The sequence below is a fragment of the Pleurodeles waltl genome, chromosome 8, assembly GCF_031143425.1.
Source record: "Pleurodeles waltl isolate 20211129_DDA chromosome 8, aPleWal1.hap1.20221129, whole genome shotgun sequence".
Lineage (NCBI taxonomy): Eukaryota > Metazoa > Chordata > Amphibia > Caudata > Salamandridae > Pleurodeles > Pleurodeles waltl.
The window spans coordinates 345,169,336-345,190,641 of NC_090447.1; the positions used below are offsets into that span (position 1 = coordinate 345,169,336).

At 42.7% G+C, this 21,306-nt stretch overlaps 2 protein-coding genes across 5 annotated transcripts in view; one reads left to right on the forward strand and one right to left on the reverse strand.

The window, feature by feature from the left end:
* Window positions 1-21,306, forward strand: part of CASK (calcium/calmodulin dependent serine protein kinase) — a 1,258,500-nt gene that overhangs the window by 496,504 nt on the left and 740,690 nt on the right. The gene's annotated exons all lie outside the window — the stretch shown is intronic.
* The window catches only part of GPR34 (G protein-coupled receptor 34), a 49,988-nt gene continuing 46,164 nt past the window's right edge, over window positions 17,483-21,306 (reverse strand). For both annotated transcript variants that reach the window (XM_069204202.1, XM_069204203.1), the window contains one exon: window positions 17,483-19,171. In XM_069204202.1, coding sequence (XP_069060303.1) covers window positions 18,017-19,171 — 1,155 coding nt within the window. In that variant the 3' untranslated portion in view covers window positions 17,483-18,016. The remainder of the gene's footprint in view (window positions 19,172-21,306) is intronic.

Sequence of the window (21,306 nt, forward strand, 5' to 3'; positions counted from 1 at the left end):
AAGAATACTCTCAGACAGAAAACTCACTGCCAGAATCTCTCACTTCCTCCTCTGCCTCAGATGCAGAGTCAGTCTCATAATCATGGTCTGAAGACGACTCAGAGAGCATGCCAACAACCTGCTGAGCGTTCACTCTGCGGCTAGCCATGATTCTCACTAACAACAAATGGATTGCCAACAACAACTAGCACTACAATAAGTAATAAACACAGTGTAGCTTTATCACAAATAGTTATGTACTAAAAACCATACCACTCACTTGCCTGAAAAAACTACTCACCAGCAACTACTCTGCACAGACACAGCAATCACCAATGATATCCCACTAAAAAGAAAAAAGCAAATTAGACATATGACAACCACAAATATCATTGTGCTCAAATCTAAGGACAATTTCACACACAATACTGCATTAAGTACACCACCTACAAACATGTCATTCGTGCATGTCAACAATACTCCTTTGGAGTAAATTGCTTTCACTTACCTAATACATGCAACTATGCAAACCGCAGGACAACTACTGCTAAAACCGCAAGGATCCACAGCAAAGGAAGCAAAAGCTTTGAACTAGAACAAAAAGAAGAAATAAACTGTTATAATCACAAATACGTCGTCAGTTGACAGACACCCCGCCATCAAGAACTTAGAAATTGTCCCTGGTGCCTAAGTGGCTTCTGCCCCAAGTGGGGCAGAAATGGCCAACAGCTCTGTACCCTGTTGGGGGGGGGGGGGGGGGGCCCTTGCCAAAGGGGGCGAATGGGGGTGCCCCCAGCACACAAAAAAAAAGTGAACCAAAAAAAAAATCTCTGACATCTTGGTGCCTAAAAAAATAGGCTGATCTGCCTCCAAGGTGGGCAGAAATGGCCATCACTAACGTGCCCCCTTTGGGGGGGCGACCCTTGCCAAAGGTGCCGCCCCCCCCCCCCCCCCCCCGTCCCCAAAGCACACACACAGGATCCCTGGTGCCTAAGTGGATGGGCGTAAAAGAAATTGGCCGATCAGCCCCCAAGGGGGTCAGAATTGGCCAACAGGTCTGTGCCCCCTTTAGGGGGCGACCCTTGCCAAAGGGGGCACCCCCAGCACTAATCAAAAAAGGGGAACAAAAAAAATAATCCCTGCTGTATTGGTGGTTTCTGCCCTCCTTGGGGCCAATATGAAATTTCCCCCCTTTGGGGGAACCACACAATCCCTGGTGCCTAGTGGGTTTCGACCCTCCTATCTCCCCTCCCCCCCCCCCTCACCAGGAGCCATATTGGCCAAAAACATGGCCGATCTAGCACCATGGGGGGCCGAAACATATAAAAAAAATGATTGCCCCTGGGGCAGCGACCCTTGCCTAAGAAAATAATTTCCCTGTTGTCTAGTGGTTTTCTGCCCCCACCATCCCCCCCCGCCCCGGGGGGGTTGATTAGGAAAAAAAATGAGCCCCAATGGTAGCAACCCTTGCCCAAGGGGTTGTTCCCGAAAAACATGCCGAAAATATTTTCCCTGGTGTCTAGCAGGAATCCACTGAAAACAGGCACAGGCCCATGTCTGTTCCCCCCTAAACTCCCAAAGAGGGAAGGACTCACCTGCGAGTCCTCTCTCCCCGACGCGCTGGAAGCAAATGGCTTCCAGCTCGTCCCTCTGCAATACTTGATGACATCGGCGTTTCTGTGAGCGCGCTGACGTCCTCGGATTGCCGAGGAGGGGGTCGGGGGTGGAAGGGGAAGGGATTCCCCTTCCATCCACGACCGGGGGGGTGTGGGTGGGCTGGGTGCAGGACGAGGGGATCTCGTCCAAGGCACCCGGGAACCGGTGCCTTGGACGAGATCATCTCGTCTAAGGCACCGTACCGGTTAAATCGTCGTGTGCAAGGAAATAGCGTGCGCAAACGAAAGAAAAACGACAAAAAGAAAGAAGCTGGGTGGTGGTTTGTTTGTGAGATTTTGTCATTCAAAAACACAAATCCACACCGGAAACATTTTGCCGTGTGCTAAAATAAATGTTTCTTGGAAATTTAGCCACTTCATCTTAAAGCTCTTTTGTTAAACGGAAGGTAAAAGGAAAAAAAAACACTTGTTTGATGCAGGCTGCATGATTATAAGGCGTTTATTATTTTTAAGTCTGGCTGGGCAGCGCAGGTTCGTTTTACTTTATGGAAAAGAGCTATAAGAAGCAGTACTGAAAGGGGGATTTAAAGAAGTGCTTAGGCTCTGCCGAACGTGTTCATCCTCCTCTCTAGTGGGCAGAGGGTTAAGGCGTCCACTGGAAAGAGTGCATTCATTGCCTAGTTATGTTACGTACAGTACTCCTGCGATAGTTAATGGTGAAGAGCCAAATGATCAAGGCTGATACGGGCTGCGCATAAATTCTTTCATGTATTTCCGCCTGAACTTACTGTGGTCGTTTTTTAATAAATATTGGAGCGTTTTGTTGACCAATGAGTCTTCTTGTGCATTCCATGTGTAACAAATAATCATTGGGTTCAGTAACCTTGTTCTAGAGGTTACGCTACTGGTTACCGTTTTTTCAATTTAATCCATGTTGTTTTTATTTTAATGATAAACGTATTGTACATTATAATGAAAAACCTTAAGAGGAGGGCTAACCATGCGTCCACAAACACGTGCATGCATGTCGAGCCATCATTGGAATCTGTGTGCAGACCTTTAATTGAAAAAAAGTCAAAGGAAACGAGCATCAGTAAATTCAACGGCTCGGCTTGTGCAGTTAGACATGTTGCTTGCTGTTAGAGGCATGCACGCTAGTCCTCCATTGTGTGTCTTGTCAGTTTGCTGTTGTCTCAGACTCAAATGTATTCTGTTCTTTCTTCTACTAGTAAACTACACCGGACTGTCTATAAGTTTACTGAAACCTCACAGGTGTATCCCCAGTGAAGACTGCTTGATGAGCCCTAGTTTTTCTAAAAGATGCATGTTGTCTCTTTTTATTTTATGTTGTGTTTTTGTGTAAATTTGTAGACTACCTTGTTATAGCCTCACAGTGCCTTTAGATGTGGAACAAGAATTACAAACTACATGGTAGACCTTGAGATGTTTGCTCATTTAGTTAGGCTGCTGAGGGATAGGAACAGCTGGAAAACACCTAAACTGTTCTTCCAATCAAATTTTTATTGGGACATTTACACAAAAAATATTAACCCATAATTTTCACATTGCCGCCTTTTTTTTTTTTTTTTTACTGCAACAACATTAACTATTTCTCACATTACCTTTTTCTTTTAACTGCAACAACATAAACTCCCCCCACCTCCACTTCTCCTCCAGAACTTGTGCTAGGCATTTATTAGGTTGTAAAAGCATGTGTTTTAAAGGCATTAGCATAGTAAAGGTCCCCACCCCCGGCCCAATACCCCCCCTCAAACTCAAAAACCACCACCCCGCCCTAAAACCTAACCCCTGCCCCTCCCTCAAACAATACCCCCACCCCTAGACCCAATCCCCCCTGCCCTAATCCCAAAAACCTATCAACCGCCCCCTACTTTAAAACAGTCACCGCACCCCCAAGCCCAACCCCCGCCTGCACTTAACCTGAAAACCTCCCCCACCCTAAAACATAACCCCCCACCCCCTGCCCAATCCCCCCTGCTCGGATCCCGAAAACCTACCCCTCTGCCCTAAAACCTAACCTCGTCCCCTCCCTAAAACAGTATCCCCCCACTCCCAGACCCAATCCCTCTCACCTTACTTCTACCCCCCTAAAACTAACCCCTCAGCTCCGCACTCTCCCTAAAATAGTACCCCCACACCTTACTCCTACCCTGCCCTAAAACCAAACCCCCTCCCTAAAACAGTACCCCCAGACCCAATCCCCCTCACCTTACTCCTACCCCGTCCTAAAACTGAACTCCCTACCCCCTCCCTAAAACAGTACCCCACACCCAATCCACCTCACCTTACTCCTACCCCAAACCTAACCCGCCTGCCCACACCCCTCCCTAAAACAGTACACCCACCCCCATTCCCCTTCACCTTACTCCTACCCGCCCTAAAACCTTCCCCCTCCCCTTCCCTAAAACAGTAACCCCCAGACCCAATCATCCTCACCTTACTTCTTCCCCACCCTAAAACCTAACGCCCCCCCCACCTCAGCCCTCTCCCTAAAACAGTACCCCCCATCCCAGGACCAATCTCCCTTAACTCACTCCTAAGGTGTGTAGCAGGTCGTTCTGAGGAAACCGAATGATCTTTCTGTTTCCTCTTATGACGCTGAAAGCCTTCAGTGGCATTACAACGCATAGCCCTTACCATGCATACCATTACATTTCTTTGTAATGTTATGCGTGGTAAAGGCTATTCATTGTAATGACTCTGGGAAACAGCTGTGTAGCAATGGTTGTTTCCCGGTCACATCTTCCAATTCACAAATCCCCAGCAAACAGCAGCCTGAAGAGAAACACCTTCTTTCCTAGCATTCCTACATACAGGGAGTGCAGAATTATTAGGCAAATGAGTATTTTGACCACATCATCCTCTTTATGCATGTTGTCTTACTCCAAGCTGTATAGGCTCGAAAGCCTACTACCAATTAAGCATATTAGGTGATGTGCATCTCTGTAATGAGAAGGGGTGTGGTCTAATGACATCAACACCCTATATCAGGTGTGCATAATTATTAGGCAACTTCCTTTCCTTTGGCAAAATGGGTCAAAAGAATGACTTGACAGGCTCAGAAAAGTCAAAAATAGTGAGATATCTTGCAGAGGGATGCAGCACTCTTAAAATTGCAAAGCTTCTGAAGCGTGATCATCGAACAATCAAGCGTTTCATTCAAAATAGTCAACAGGGTCGCAAGAAGCGTGTGGAAAAACCAAGGCGCAAAATAACTGCCCATGAACTGAGAAAAGTCAAGCGTGCAGCTGCCACGATGCCACTTGCCACCAGTTTGGCCATATTTCAGAGCTGCAACATCACTGGAGTGCCCAAAAGCACAAGGTGTGCAATACTCAGAGACATGGCCAAGGTAAGAAAGGCTGAAAGACGACCACCACTGAACAAGACACACAAGCTGAAACGTCAAGACTGGGCCAAGAAATATCTCAAGACTGATTTTTCTAAGGTTTTATGGACTGATGAAATGAGAGTGAGTCTTGATGGGCCAGATGGATGGGCCCGTGGCTGGATTGGTAAAGGGCAGAGAGCTCCAGTCCGACTCAGACGCCAGCAAGGTGGAGGTGGAGTACTGGTTTGGGCTGGTATCATCAAAGATGAGCTTGTGGGGCCTTTTCGGGTTGAGGATGGAGTCAAGCTCAACTCCCAGTCCTACTGCCAGTTCCTGGAAGACACCTTCTTCAAGCAGTGGTACAGGAAGAAGTCTGCATCCTTCAAGAAAAACATGATTTTCATGCAGGACAATGCTCCATCACACGCGTCCAAGTACTCCACAGCGTGGCTGGCAAGAAAGGGTATAAAAGAAGGAAATCTAATGACATGGCCTCCTTGTTCACCTGATCTGAACCCCATTGAGAACCTGTGGTCCATCATCAAATGTGAGATTTACAAGGAGGGAAAACAGTACACCTCTCTGAACAGTGTCTGGGAGGCTGTGGTTGCTGCTGCACGCAATGTTGATGGTGAACAGATCAAAACACTGACAGAATCCATGGATGGCAGGCTTTTGAGTGTCCTTGCAAAGAAAGGTGGCTATATTGGTCACTGATTTGTTTTTGTTTTGTTTTTCAATGTCAGAAATGTATATTTGTGAATGTTGAGATGTTATATTGGTTTCACTGGTAATGAAAAATAATTGAAATGGGTATATATTTTTTTTTGTTAAGTTGCCTAATAATTATGCACAGTGATAGTCACCTGCACACACAGATATCCCCCTAACATAGCTAAAACTAAAAACAAACTAAAAACTACTTCCAAAAATATTCAGTTTTGATATTAATGAGTTTTTTGGGTTCATTGAGAACATGGTTGTTGTTCAATAATAAAATTAATCCTCAAAAATACAACTTGCCTAATAATTCTGCACTCCCTGTACTCTTACCAATCACCCCAGAAATTCTGAATCACATTTCGGGATGTGATCAGAGTGCACCCCCAGGTGAAACTCATTTAATTGAACACAAAAACGCCCTTGCAGGCATACCTTATGCTTAATCCGTTTCCAAGTAGCTACAGTGTGTTATTAACCAGCTCTAAACACCACTGACAATTTTCTTTATGACTCAGTGATTTCTCAGTCCTCCATGGAGCTTTCCTTTTGTGTCTGCCAGTGACCCGAAGTTTGCAGTTTTATGTTTAAGCTTGAGAAAAAGGTTTGTGTTGTCAGCATACATAATATAGCATATCTTGTAGGAATATTGTTGGAGCCCATGTTGTTTGTGGGTCATGTTGGCACTGAATAAATTGGGAGACAAGGCCGAGATTTTGGATACCCTGCTCATGATGTTTGATGTATTGGAGGGAAAAAATCCTGTTCCACTTGAGATCAGTGCTGTTTTGCTGATACAATGGATAGTACCAGTCTATCAAAGAACATCAGATGATCAGTGGTGTTAAGTGCTACTGACAGGCCTTCTAGAATCAAGGCATATAAGTTGTTCTGCTTCCGATGTTCGTAATCCTTCCTTGCTGTGTTTTTTTTTTTTTTTAAAACCTTTTTTTCCAGCACTGTCAGACAAAGGGCCATTTACGAATCACAAAAACCTACTTTAGGCAAATATGTTAGGGGACATTGCTTCTTCATCAACTCTGTAGCAATGCAAAGATAAACTACATTGCTCTGGGGTAATAAAAGCACCTACTTTAGGAGCAAGAGCTCAGAGCTGAACTTAATTCAAGCTGTAGTTCTTGGGTGGTCCACAACTCCTTTTAATTGATGGTATGTGTAGGGCAGCATCGCTGAGAAGGCCCTCTGCCTCTTTCCAGTAAGGGAGGTACATATGTGAGTTCTGCTGTGAAAGACAGACTGGTTTGACCATAGATGTACATCAAAAGTGGAGATCAAGGAAAAAGAGGTAGAAAGGATTGGGGTGAAAAAAAAAAAAGGGAAGGGAGTAAGATAAAAGGACAGGTCTCTAAGATATATTATCCGATAGGGAAACAGGAAAGTGTGGAAGAACAAAATGATCAGGCAAATTTAGGCGGACACAAGTAGACCCATTAAGCAGTTCAAATTTCATGACCAACTGAATGGAAATGTCCTTAATTTTTCATAGTAGCAACTCCAAAACACCAAGCGCGAGGTCTGGATCGTTGCCCAGTGTTACCCCTTTTTCCTCTATTGTTTCCAGCTCTCTATGCAGGACCCACCAGGGCCCACCCCTCGAAATCTCTGGTAGCTAGTTAGGTTGTTCCCCTCCCCTAGTGCCAGAATTTTCTCATGATGCGTTTCTTTCTCCTTCTGTCATCATCAAGAGGATCTCCACCATCCATCCCTCTCCTTTTGACCGTATCTATGCTGCAAGACTGATTTCCTGTTATGTGGAACTGGGATGCTTCTTACAAAGTATGTCTGATCCAGTCTTCTCTTGATTGGCATTGTGTCAATAGGACAGTCAGAGTTGCTCTCAAAAAAACTCCTGCAGCTCAACTTGCACTGACCTTGCAAGAGCCAAAGAACTGTATTCATTTCACATTGCTCCTGTGTGGCAGCCATCTCTACTTCACTCGGCCTCACTCCTGTCTCTGCAGCCTTCCAGTCCCAGGTACAGTGTAACCTCAAGCTTTCCTGATATTTCATAATGCTGTCTGAGCATCTTGTTGGGGTATGAGGTCTGAATGGAAATCACTTCGTTGGCCATTGGTCTCCAAATGAGAAGTTGCCAGGTAGTCGAACACCATAATGAGGCACAGTGTCAACAAACAGGCTTAACAAGTTACAGTTACATTTCATATGGCTCTTCATACTTGGTATTATTAGCCTTTTTCATCATCACTGTTTTAATATATTTTGTGCAATTCCTGTTGCACGTTTTTGCGCCAGTTAAAGATCATCAGAATGAGGTAGCAATAGCGCAAAATTGGACTCAAAACAGTTGAATTTTACTTCTGTCATGAGCAAGCACAGCAAATGCCCAAAAAGAATGTGGTGCAAATTCCACCAGACCACCTAATAACTTGTGCTTCATAATTGCAGTGCCTGTACATGAACCCTCATAGTAAGACTATTATACTTGTAGCTACGGATTTTGCTGTGAACGTGATCTGCTTTTATACTAGCCATCCTATATGGCTACCTCTCTGACAAGCTCCAGCTAAAGTAAAATATTGAGCAGGCCTATGATCCTGTTTATGTGTTTGAATTTCTGTTTGCCCTTTGAGCATCTGTTGGAGAAATGCTCCTATGGCTTCTTAAAAAATACTTTGAATTAGCTATTTTGCGCTCCCTCGTCCTACATTCCTGACAAACTGTATTTATGTTTTGTTGGGATAATTTGTTATTTTTGTCTATTAAAACATTAAGATACATATATTTTTCTGATTCTCTGCCCAAGGGACAAACTCTTTGTTCTCCTGTGACTAGATCATTGTTTGAACCAGGTTGATATTGGAGCTCCTTCATCCCATAAAAAACAGAGGTGTATTTGAGCCAGCAATTGGTTTAATAGAGGTTAGCTGAAGCAAGTCAATTTTGACTAGTCACACCCATTCTAGATCACGCTTTGGTAAGGCAAAATTGTCACTCTGTTAAGGAGTAGGGAGTATGAATATATTCTCTGCTTGGCTTTTGCGAATGTCAGTTCTCTTTGTATGTTTGCCCCTCAAAAGGCCTGTAGCTAAGCTTGAACAACATCTATACTCATCTGCTTGCAAAAGGAGATTATCAAAAAACTCTGGTAGATGTCATTGTCTGGACTTCATGCTTACTCAAGCTTAACCCTGCAACAAATGCCCAGCACTCGAGGAAACAATAAGTGCAATATACAAAATATCTGAGATTTAAAAAAAACTACTAGGTATAAACATTAAATTCTGTGAATGGTAAGATTGTATTAGCTTAGCTGATGTGTTACAGGAGCACAGTGAAACATGGAAAACAATCTTAATAATCCCATAGTGCTTTAGGGATAAAACTCTTACCATAGTTAGCTGTTTTCAGTAAATACCATTTGTGTGGCTGAGGCTCAGAACTGAACAAATCTGTAGTATCAAATTGTTGATGCTCTTCTGTATGAGTTGAATCTTTGTTACATTCTGTGACAGTGGGAAGTGTCTCTATTGGGTGTTGATTACATGTTATGACTCTTGAGAACAATCCTCCTCATACTTTGTAATATTTCAGTTGGCAGGTATGCATGAATCTGTAAGTTCTTGTAGGGTGTACATCTGAGTCACACTTCTTTGGCGATTAGCTTCCCTGACACCAGACTTGCTCTACAGTCCTGACAAAGTTTTTTGTTCCTGGTGGCTTTCAGGAGACAGATAAGCGTAACCTATCAAGGAGGTAGCAATTGTGTAGGGAAGCCATCTACCTAACTAGATTAGAGCTACAAGATAAGTAGTCAATCCTATGCCTATGAATTGACTAGGTTTTTTAATTGACTAGGTTTTTGGAGGAAGAGAGGCCAATTTAATTTTTTTTTTAAATAGTTTTGTAACTTTACTGATTTTCTGGTGGGTGAAACAAAGCTGCTGAAAAGTATTCTGTGTTTTCCCTCTGCATACCCAAAGAACAACAAATCAAATTTTCACCTGGTTCATATGCCAGGGGTCCAGAATCCACCCTTTGAATTTTTTTTTTTCTTTTTTTAAAAGAATGTTTTAGGTCCACGGCTGCTAAATGCCACATCACTCAAATATCTATACAAAGGATTCTTCACTACTCAGTAAGAGGATTTCTAGTTAATTGGACACAGCAGATGCCAGCATTCCAACGAATTGAAAAGACACATACTGATGTACAAAAACTGCTTAATGTGTGAAATTGTAAAATTTAGAAGACACATTTCTTATATTAAATGTTATGATAATTTCCAATATAAATACTTTGACCTGCGATTAAAAAACATGTACCACCTTGAGGTACTTATGTTTGCTTCCGCTATGTTATTTATAATGCACTTCTAATGTGCTCATCTATTGGTCTTTTGTGTCTTTTACATGTTTCTTCCGCCTACGGTAGCATACAGGTTGGGGCAATGAGTTAGGCCACTTCGAGCATTGGCAAATTTCATTATACGTGACAGCATTTCTTTTCACAAGAAGCACTCCCTCACACTAAGTTCCCCTCAGTGCCAGGGGCAGATATTGTAAATTTGTGCTGTTTGAGACCAGAACATCTTTTTTCTCTCTCTCTCTCTCTTTCTCTCTCTCTCTCTCTCTCTCTCTCTCTCTCTCTCTCTCTCTCTCCCTCCCTCTCTCCCTCTCTCTCCATTACAGCCATATACTTATTAATGTTGGTTCTTGAGTTGGGCTGTACCGCAGGAGCAACACACTAGATCCGGGGAAACGCTTCTAGCAAGCAGTTTGTTTGGAAGCATTTACAACAGCTGGGCCTTTGTTCTTGAGACAATTTCTGTTAAGTTCTAACCACGTAGCTCAGTCTGCTTCATTCTCCAATTACAGCAACATCCGTTGCAGCTTTGCTGGAGAGTTTCTTGTTCCAAATCATTTGCAGCACCTACCAAGAAACGGGTGACATCATGCTCCTCACTGCAATATGACTGGTATGCTTTTCTGCACAGGAGCGTTATCACCCGTTTCTTGGTACGTTGGTAGTTGTATATCTTTCACAACAGCCCGTAAATTTGCAAATTGAGATCTAAGAACTGCGTTTACTATAGATTTAAAAACTAAAGAAAATTTAAGAGAATGCACTGATATACTGAAAATAAAACCAAACGGTGCCCTTGTTATTCCGTAGAAGTAATGAGAACTATTTTTCCACTACATTGATCCTAGAATATGGTGTCCTCTACTATGATGTACGTACGTTATAACGATTTGTGCCTCTTTTCTTGGGTACACTGGCCTATTGTACAACGGCAGCATCAGCCATGCGCTTTAGCTGCGCCATCTCAGTAGAAGACTATGGTTAGGTAAAGGTGGTTTAACATTGCCTTTGAGTTAGGGCTTCTATTGTTCCTGGAAGAACTCTGCATATTATATCACAGGTAGCGCAGTAGGGCTTAGGTGCATTGTCCTTATGTCATTCCAGCGTCGACTCCCATCAGACCCCCATTGGCGAAGGTTTGTCCTTGTCCTGATCAACGCCTTTCACAAAGAGAGAGGTGAGAGGAACAAATCCCACCACACTTCCTCCCGAAGGTAAATCTAGGCACACAAAAGGTGTGGAGGGGCAATTAGGCTTGGGTGGGTCTCAATTTGAGTCAGACCCAAAAGAGTCCAAACCTTTCCTTCCAATAGACGAGGATTATAAATAAGGCTTACTTATAGATGAGCTGAGCCATTATACTCAAGCCCATCATTTCTTCTTTGTTTTTAACCATACCATTGGACACCATAATAAAGGTGAATTACTGGTAGTCCACTAGGTATTTGATGTATCTGGATCCTGGTTATGTCCAGTGAGCTTTATGTAAGAATTCCCTCTGGTAGGTCAGAACTAGATGGTTGAGTCCGCCCTGGCGAAATTGTTCTACTAGGGTGTGTAGAAGTGGTCTGTGACAGGACACTTGAGTGTGAGACCACCTCTTCCACAAAGGAAGCTTTCCTCTTACTTACAGAGTGATACTCTTGGAACCATGGGTATATCCCAAGTAGGGATGACCTTGGATTAAATAATCCTTGTCTATTGGAAGGAAGGGTTCGGATTCTTTTGGGTTTGCTTCAGATAGAGACACCCAGGCGAGGCTAATTCCCCCCTCCACACATTTTGTGTGCATAGCTTGTCCTGATTAAGCCTTGGAAGTTGCTTGAAAAGAGAATGCGATGATCGGCGCCACTTTAATTTTGGAATAGCAATTAAGACTTGATTGCGAGCACAGTGACTGCTCAATTGACTCGCACTTCGAGTCATACTAGTTTGTATACACTGCCTGCAAAGTTATTCCCCAAACTCCTTTTATTTTCTGCTCCCTGCATATTTTGCCACTACATGTGCCTACTCAGTTCTGGATTATACTCTATGGACCTTAGGCGTGTAATCCAAAACACAACTCATTGGTGACGCCTTTACCTACACCAGTCTTTGACCATGCACAAGAAAAGGAGGATCTAGTGAACCCACTTCGGGATTCGAGATAAGAGGTGAGAGAGTGCAGTAGAAATACAAAAATACAAATGTGACTCCTGTTATTAGCTTTAGTGATTTCGAGTAAAAGCCTAAACTACCGTCCTGAATTACAGAAAATGTTAAACTATCACTGGCGGTCGTGTTGTGGCGTAGGTGACGCACTTTGAAATTATCAAGCTTGAAAACATGGCCATATGGACAGTGGGGGACAAGGGACGATATCACTTCTCAGATTGTGGGCTGTGGGAATAATATCCCCCAGAATTGTTAGTGGAAACTGATTTTAAACAGTGTCAGACCTCTCACTATAGCCTTGCTGAACATCACCTAAGTCTCCTTAAAGAGCTGTAAACTGGGGAACAAACTCTGTGGTGGCAATATGGCCTCTTTGTTTTGTTCATTTAATTAAGGTCATTGAGGAGTTGAGCCTCTTCTAAAAACCGGTCTCTTAGTCAAACCAGGCAAGCCTGCAGAGTAAGGAAAGGCAGGAAGTGTTTTTATGGTAATGTTATTTCTGTCTCAGATGACTCCAGAAAAGAAAAACATTTATGACAGCCATTAACTAGTTAACAAAAAATATATGTTATGCTTCTGTGTTTCCTCTTACGTGGCTGTAGAAACGTGAACAAAAAGGGACACCTTTAAATCTTTTGACTAAACACATGTATCTATGGGTGTATAGTGTCACTTCTATTTAAGATGTGACAAGCTTGTTTATTAAACTCAACATACTAAAACTAATTGAACAGCCTTTGGTGTTGAACAGAAGAGAGAAGGGTGTAACACTACAGGGAGTGCAGAATTATTAGGCTAGTTGTATTTTTGAGGATTAATTTTATTATTGAACAACAACCATGTTCTCAATGAACCCAAAAAACTAATTAATATCAAAACTGAATATTTTTGGAAGTAGTTTTTAGTTTGTTTTTAGTTTTAGCTATGTTAGGGGGATATCTGTGTGTGCAGGTGACTATCACTGTGCATAATTATTAGGCAACTTAACAAAAAAAAATATATACCCATTTCAATTATTTATCATTACCAGTGAAACCAATATAACATCTCAACATTCACAAATATACATTTCTGACATTCAAAAACAAAACAAAAACAAATCAGTGACCAATATAGCCACCTTTCTTTGCAAGGACACTCAAAAGCCTGCCATCCATGGATTCTGTCAGTGTTTTGATCTGTTCACCATCAACATTGCGTGCAGCAGCAACCACAGCCTCCCAGACACTGTTCAGAGAGGTGTACTGTTTTCCCTCCTTGTAAATCTCACATTTGATGATGGACCACAGGTTCTCAATGGGGTTCAGATCAGGTGAACAAGGAGGCCATGTCATTAGATTTCCTTCTTTTATACCCTTTCTTGCCAGCCACGCTGTGGAGTACTTGGATGCGTGTGATGGAGCATTGTCCTGCATGAAAATCATGTTTTTCTTGAAGGATGCAGACTTCTCCTGTACCACTGCTTGAAGAAGGTGTCTTCCAGGAACTGGGAGTTGAGCTTGACTCCATCCTCAACCCGAAAAGGCCCCACAAGCTCATCTTTGATGATACCAGCCCAAACCAATACTCCACCTCCACCTTGCTGGCGTCTGAGTCGGACTGGAGCTCTCTGCCCTTTACCAATCCAGCCACGGGCCCATCCATCTGGCCCATCAAGACTCACTCTCATTTCATCAGTCCATAAAACCATAGAAAAATCAGTCTTGAGATATTTCTTGGCCCAGTCTTGACGTTTCAGCTTGTGTGTCTTGTTCAGTGGTGGTCGTCTTTCAGCCTTTCTTACCTTGGCCATGTCTCTGAGTATTGCACACCTTGTGCTTTTGGGCACTCCAGTGATGTTGCAGCTCTGAAATATGGCCAAACTGGTGGCAAGTGGCATCGTGGCAGCTGCACGCTTGACTTTTCTCAGTTCATGGGCAGTTATTTTGCGCCTTGGTTTTTCCACACGCTTCTTGCGACCCTGTTGACTATTTTGAATGAAACGCTTGATTGTTCGATGATCACGCTTCAGAAGCTTTGCAATTTTAAGAGTGCTGCATCCCTCTGCAAGATATCTCACTATTTTTGACTTTTCTGAGCCTGTCAAGTCCTTCTTTTGACCCATTTTGCCAAAGGAAAGGAAGTTGCCTAATAATTATGCACACCTGATATAGGGTGTTGATGTCATTAGACCACACCCCTTCTCATTACAGAGATGCACATCACCTAATATGCTTAATTGGTAGTAGGCTTTCGAGCCTATACAGCTTGGAGTAAGACAACATGCATAAAGAGGATGATGTGGTCAAAATACTCATTTGCCTAATAATTCTGCACTCCCTGTATATTCTCTGAACCTGAACTGTACAGTATTCAATCCTGTATTCAAATTCTGGATTGTTCACTTGAACATATTGTGTGCTCCATGGCTCATCACTTTACTTCACTATATCATTCTTAACCATCCTAACGCACACTGAAATAATTCAGTATAGAATTTGCGCTCTACAAAAGCACACATTTTTACTTTCAATAACTATCACTCAGTTCAGTGATATATTAGTATTCACTTAATTGCGATACAGAGAACTGAAATAGTTCAGAAATACATTTTTGTTTATTTTAAAGTCTGTATCATTTTTTGTTGTGCCTTTTGTTGCCTGATTTACATCTTTTGATGGCCCGGCTCGCCTCTAGGCCGTCTGAGTCCCCTAGAAATGTAATGACTCATACGGTCGTGCTTGAAAGGTGGTAGATTACAAATCTTTTGATTTAAATTGCAAGTAAAGGAAATGGGAATAAAAAACATATCATGATTAATTGTATCACCCTGCTGCACAGAATGTAAATGAAACTTTAATGATCATTACAAAAGCATCAAACATAGCACTGAAGAGGTATGCAGGGCATGTCTTGTGTATAGCAGTAAGTCTTTCTTGCTGAGTCTGTGTGATGGGGGACAGGGCTTCTTTTCTGAGCAGCCAAGCGGTTCTGCCTCCTGCTTAGTGCGAGGCCCAGGGTGGAGGGTTCTTTGACTACTGATCCTAGGGGGAAGTAGAAAGCTCTTTACCACATATGGTACTCTTTCTTTTCCGACCTTAAATTCCTTTTCAATCCATCATATGTTTCCCTCTCCATTACAACTTTACTCAGAGGATGAACACCATCTTTTTAATTATCAACACTTAAAAAAGAGATTTCCGTGTCCCTGACGTTCTTTTGGACAGGCCATACTCTGTTGCATTGTGTCGATATTTGTATACCTTTCTTGAGAGCTGAGTACAATTACAGTAGGATACTTTTCTGCAGAAAGGTATTGGTGCCATTGTGTCTTCTAGAGGGGCATACAATAACAAACTGCCTGCGCGACCTTATTGTTTCAAGGGGAGGCATGCTAAGAACATGATAAATGCTATTATGGCTTTGTTTTCTGGTGAAGGAATGCAAATTTCAGTGACAGTTGCTGGTTTCTTATGGATGAACGTTCAGTGTAGTGTATTTGTTGCTGCTTGGCCATCTAAAGGTGTTGTGCATTTGTTTGCAAAAAGGTATGTAAAATGAAGTTGATTGCTCTTTATTGAAATGTCAAAGTAAACACAACGCTGAAAGCAAGCTTTTTTTTAATTACCAGGCTCATGTTTTAAAAATAAAAACAGTAGGTATATCCTAACATAGAGGGATTTTCTGTCAGCCCTCTTCATCCATTGGTCTGTTTGTATCAACAAGTTGGTTCTGCCGACCATATCCTACAGCATGGGTCAGGCCATTTCAACCATTGCCATTTTTCACTGTGAGTGATGTTATTTCGGTCTTGCACAATTGCATCTATTTAAAAAGGCAGCCCACTTCAGTGCCAAGTCATATCTACTTTCATTTCTTCCATAGCCACCGCTTTTCTTTTGGTGTCATTTTTTTTACTTACTTTTTTGCAAACAAATACCTTTAGGCGGTTGCACTTAATCTTTTATTACTTTTGCACTTTTAAATCTATCACATATCTTTGCAAAAATTATGAATTGGATAAAAAACATACAGTTGCGAAAGCCAGACCTGTTGGCTTTGCCAAGGCTTGCTCTTATGAAGGGAAAAAAAAAACACTTCTTGAAAGAGTGCGTCAAAAAACTAGACTTTCTTAAAAGTACAATGTACTGTGACAGTTTAGTGCAGTGAGCCAAATATGTACAACTTTACTCAGAGGATGAGTTGTCTGCTGATGCAGTATTATGAAATTCACATAACTCCTATACCATAGCTAATTACAATGTAATTTTACATGCCTATTGTTACATCAAAGTAGAAAATATGATTCTGAACTTTTGTCTTTAATAATGTAGAAAATTCCCCAAAATCACGGCACAATTAAATGCAACAAATTTTAGCTCAGATTGTGAGAATGAAATGTGGTTAGTGTGTGCAACTTAAACATGATTTTTTAAGAACATTTTCTCTTTCCTTGGGATGTCCTCCTGTGCTAGACAGTCTTGGTTTTGTAAGTCAATAAAAAATAAATGTTAGGTGCTTGTTCTAAAAGATTGTATGATACAACCACGGATGCCTAAACCATGCATGCCTAAACAGTGCGGTCTGAACCACAGCTGCGTCTTTACAACACATGCCTTTACAACAAATTTAGTTGTAAAAAAAACATGATTACTAAAGAAATATGTGTGGTAAATTGCACACAGCAGCCCCCCGTGCCCTCATACCAGATACCCCAGCCCTGCAAGCCACCCTGACCCAGCCTTTAAAACTGCCCCTCTCCCCACCACAGCTCTAAAACCCGGCCCCTGCCCTTAACACTACCCCTTCCACTGCCCTGAGGTCTTAAACCCTGCTCCCTACCAAAAAACTACCACGACCCTAACCCTGAACCCTAAAACTGTCACTCACCTTTGAAAACTGCTTTCTCCCTGCCCTGAGGCCTAAAACCCAGCCCCAGCCCTTAAAACTACTCTGAGCCCTAAAACCAACTCTACCCTGCAACTACCCTGACCCCCCCACCTGAGCCCTAAAACTGACCCCGCCCTTAAAACTACCTCCTCCCCCCTGCCCTGAGGCCTAAAATCCTCCCCCTTGCCAAAAAACTGTCCCCCCAACCCTGAGCCCAAAAACCCGGTCCCAGCCCTTAAAACTTCCCCTGCCCTGAGCCTTAAAACTGACCCAGCCCTGCCCTTAAAACTACCCCTTCCCACCACCCTGAGTCCTAAAACCCTGCCCCCTGCCAAAAACGACCCTGACCCCCAGCCTCCATGCCCTGAGCCACAAAACTGACCCCCCTACCCCTGAGAACTACCCCTCTCCTGCCCTCAGCCCTAAAACCCTCTCCCTGCCAAAAAATGACCGAGTCCTCCCCTGTCCTGTTCCCTGAAACTGCCTCCCTCCCTCCCCCCAACAAACAAAAAAAGAAAGAACAGCCCCACTTACCTGGCCGAGACCAGACCAGAGCAGAGCGTCCTCTCCCTGCCCATCCGCACAGCTAGACCGCAGTCTGCTGCCTTAACTACGCATATGCTGTGTGCCGCAGCCGCGCATGTGCATGGTTAAGGCAGATGCATGGTTAAGGCAGATGCATGGTTTAGGCAGGCATTGTTCTCCTTGCGTTGAAATGACACGCGTAGCTTAGCCCGCTTTGTAAAGACCGTTTCACATTCTCCAACACTCAATCCTATGGTATTGATGGTCTGTCTCCATTTAGGAAAACACAAAACATTATCCACAGGTTATTGAAAGCAGATGGCAACAGACCTCTTTTGTCAAAGTTCTCCTATTGAAACACACTCCAAACCGCAGATTGTTGCGGTGTGATAACTCCTAAAATGACAACTGAAGCCACCTATTGCAATTAGTGAAACGTTGCAGGCATGCGGTCTCAAGAATCTATTCTTGCAAAGTGAATCGTTTGGGCCACAGTGCCAGAAGAAGAAACTGCACGGACAGGTGCCTGGCTTTGGCCGTGCGGACACTCCGATGTAACGCTTTCGCTCCTACTTGTGTCTCTGTGATCCCTGCAGAGGAGCTGGAATACAGTTTTCCGAACACTGCTGGACAGCGTGAAGTACATGACTGGATCCAGGCAGCTATTGAAGGCCGAGAATACCAGCATAATCTCATTGGTGTTGTGGATGATGTTTTGCCAGAAGCAGGATGTGGCTTTCAGCTGAGATGTTATATAGAAGAATCGGAAGGCGTGATATGGAGCGAAACATATGGTGAAGATAAAAAGCACAACAAAGGATTTCCGGGCTGTTCTGTTGTACTTCACAGAGTTGGGCAGATTTGGTCTTGCCTTGGAGACATGAAAAAGAGTCTTGGCAATTTTAACATATGAAAGGATGAGGAGAATGAAAACAACCCAAAAGACTACAACAACAAAATAGTTAAATATCGCCTTCCACGTCTCTCGTAGCCTGTAATGGAAACACATGGTAGACTCGGCCTGCTTGCTGCCCAGCTTGTGTGCTACCAGGGGGATGACCGCGGCGGCGGACAGGGCCCACAGGAGGCTGCAGATGTAAATGCTGCACTTTGTTCTTGACATTTTATGCCTCTGCGAAGCGCGAGTAACTTTGATGTAACGATCCATGCTGATCAGTCCGAGAAGTACAATGCTAATATACATGTTCATATAGAAGAGATTACCCACAATCCTGCAGAAAGCCACGCCCAACAGCCATTTGTTTTGGTTAACATGATACATTATCCGGAATGGGAGGCAGAAGATCAGCAGCAGATCGGCGATGGCGACATTAAGGAGGTAAACTTGAATGGAGTTCCGTTCTTTATGAATCCACAAAAACACATAGAGTGCGAGTGTGTTGCCTATTATCCCTATGATAAACGTTATAGAGTAAGACACCGCTAAAACTCCACTGAGGGACTGTTCATCGATTGTGCACTTCGTAGAATTGGAGGTGTGCGGGGAACTGTTGCTCATGGCATCGCTGGTATTGGTTGTTGTGGAGTCCTTCCAGAGGTTGGAAAAAGGACCGATACTGGTCACAGTTGCATCCATCTCATTGAATCTCTAGAAGCATAAAAAATGCAAGTCATTATTTTGTTTGCAGGTATAGTGGTGCATGCAGTAATACGTTAATTTGATATTTCATTTATTGCCTGTGCGTTTGAAGAAACAACTGGCCAATTAAATTAACTAGCTAGATCCCGAGCTCTCCATTCTGAATAGTTTTAATGTAGATTGAAAACGTACGGTTAATCGGTTTGTTTTTCTTCAGTTGAAAACATGGATATTTTGAATTGACATTGTGTGGCATGCTTACTTTTTTCTACAATGTAACGCAATGGAGCTGTGTCAGAACGTTATATGGCTGGGTGCCTGACGCAACACTGTATCTGCAACAACCTTGCCAAGGCTTGACATTTAATTGAATACTCCCTGATCCTTTCAACCTTTCTCACGAAAACATGCAGTGCCCTGGAAAACTGGAGTTCTGTCCTCAAACTCTGGACATTTCACTTCCCACATACAGATTTGGCTGCAGCATTTTTCATTAATCAAATACTGGTCTTATTACTTTTCTTGCTGTCTGACAACCACAGGCCGGGTCTCCTTCATCCAGCATAGTCTTGCTGTCTTATAGGTGCTTGTACTAGGTAGAGAACCAGCACTGAGGAAGCTGATCAAGAATGGAGAGATGAGAGAGGGTTGTGAGGAAGTGGGAGTTAGGCCATTCATTAAGATGGTGGTCCCAAGCCAGTCAACATCAACTTACCTGCCTGGAGTCTCCCCCTCCAGATGACATACGATGTGAAGCAGGCCACATTCCACTAGTTGTAGACTACAATACCCATCTATGTTGTATCACATGGCATTTTATGCCCGTGACTCTTTTTTCACATACCAGCAAAAAAATATTGACAAGGTATGTGCCCACAGCGTCCTCCTAGATGAGGTTCCTAAACTGATGTAATTAGCAAACCTTCCTGCCCACCTACTTCTATCCAAAGGATCCATGATACTGCGTTAGCAGAGGCCACCAGCATTCCAAACCATAACGCGTGAACAAAATATCCTTTACTAACCAATCACTCAGAAACGTTACTATAGTCTGTCTCCCATTCCATTTCGGTGCTGCTATTCCACCACCTTGTTAATATATCAAGGAAAGTTTCAAACGATTAAAAATGTACTTCTTGATGGGAGATTGTGTCTTAATGTGAGCAAAAATGTGAAGGTACTGTTTACCCAAAGTAAAACATTAGTGTAATAAAAGTTATAATCAATATTGTTTGATATCTACAAGAGGAGACCTGTGACAGCATTGATGGTGATGGGCTTCATAAGATGCTATGTAAAACTGGATCTGAAATTTAAAAATATTCTTTGAAGTTATAAATCAGTTGATTGTGTGATGCTTTGAACCTGTGAGAGTGTTTCTAAAATGTTTATAAGAAATAAACACAAGCACAGACATGAACCACTGGTGAGAAAATGACCCCTCAAAGCACCCAAGTCACAAAGTCAGTCTTTAAAAGACAAGTGATGCTTTAATATTTTTTTTTTTTTTTTTTTTTTTAATGAAGCACATTTCATATATTAACTGGCTGCTTCAGTTCCTGAGTGTGTCTCTTGTTCACAAGTTCAAGCAAACATGATGCAAGATGTAATCTACTCTGACTAAGGAAATGGCTTGTTTTAATAATGTCCAGCGAAAGGATATAAGACCCAGTAAAACAGTTAAAAGGCTATGAGACCATGCTAGATGAGCTTCTGGTGGGACATCTACTTACAAACAATAAAAATGTTCCTTGAAAGCCCGATGGCAACAACCCCTTTGCTTGAAGTATCTGGTGTAAAAATGTGCAACTGAAAAATAGTACCTGGATTAACAGTTCTGCAAGCAATTATCTAAAGGTGTAATACATGTTGATCAACCTACGTAGATTCTGATATAAAAAATACAGATATGTCACAATAGCAGGCACAGTGATTGGGGTGGTAAAAAAAAAAAAGTTCAATATAATAGTGGAATTCACCAATTCTTTTTAGATATGTACTGCTTTTGATTCTTGTTGCCAGCAAACATTGGGTATTTAAATAATCCAAAAGATATTTTACACAGGATGACACTTAAGAACGAAAAACAAGCTCAACAGTGAATTCTGTTCTGAGGGCGAATGGAGAAATTGTCACCGAAACCG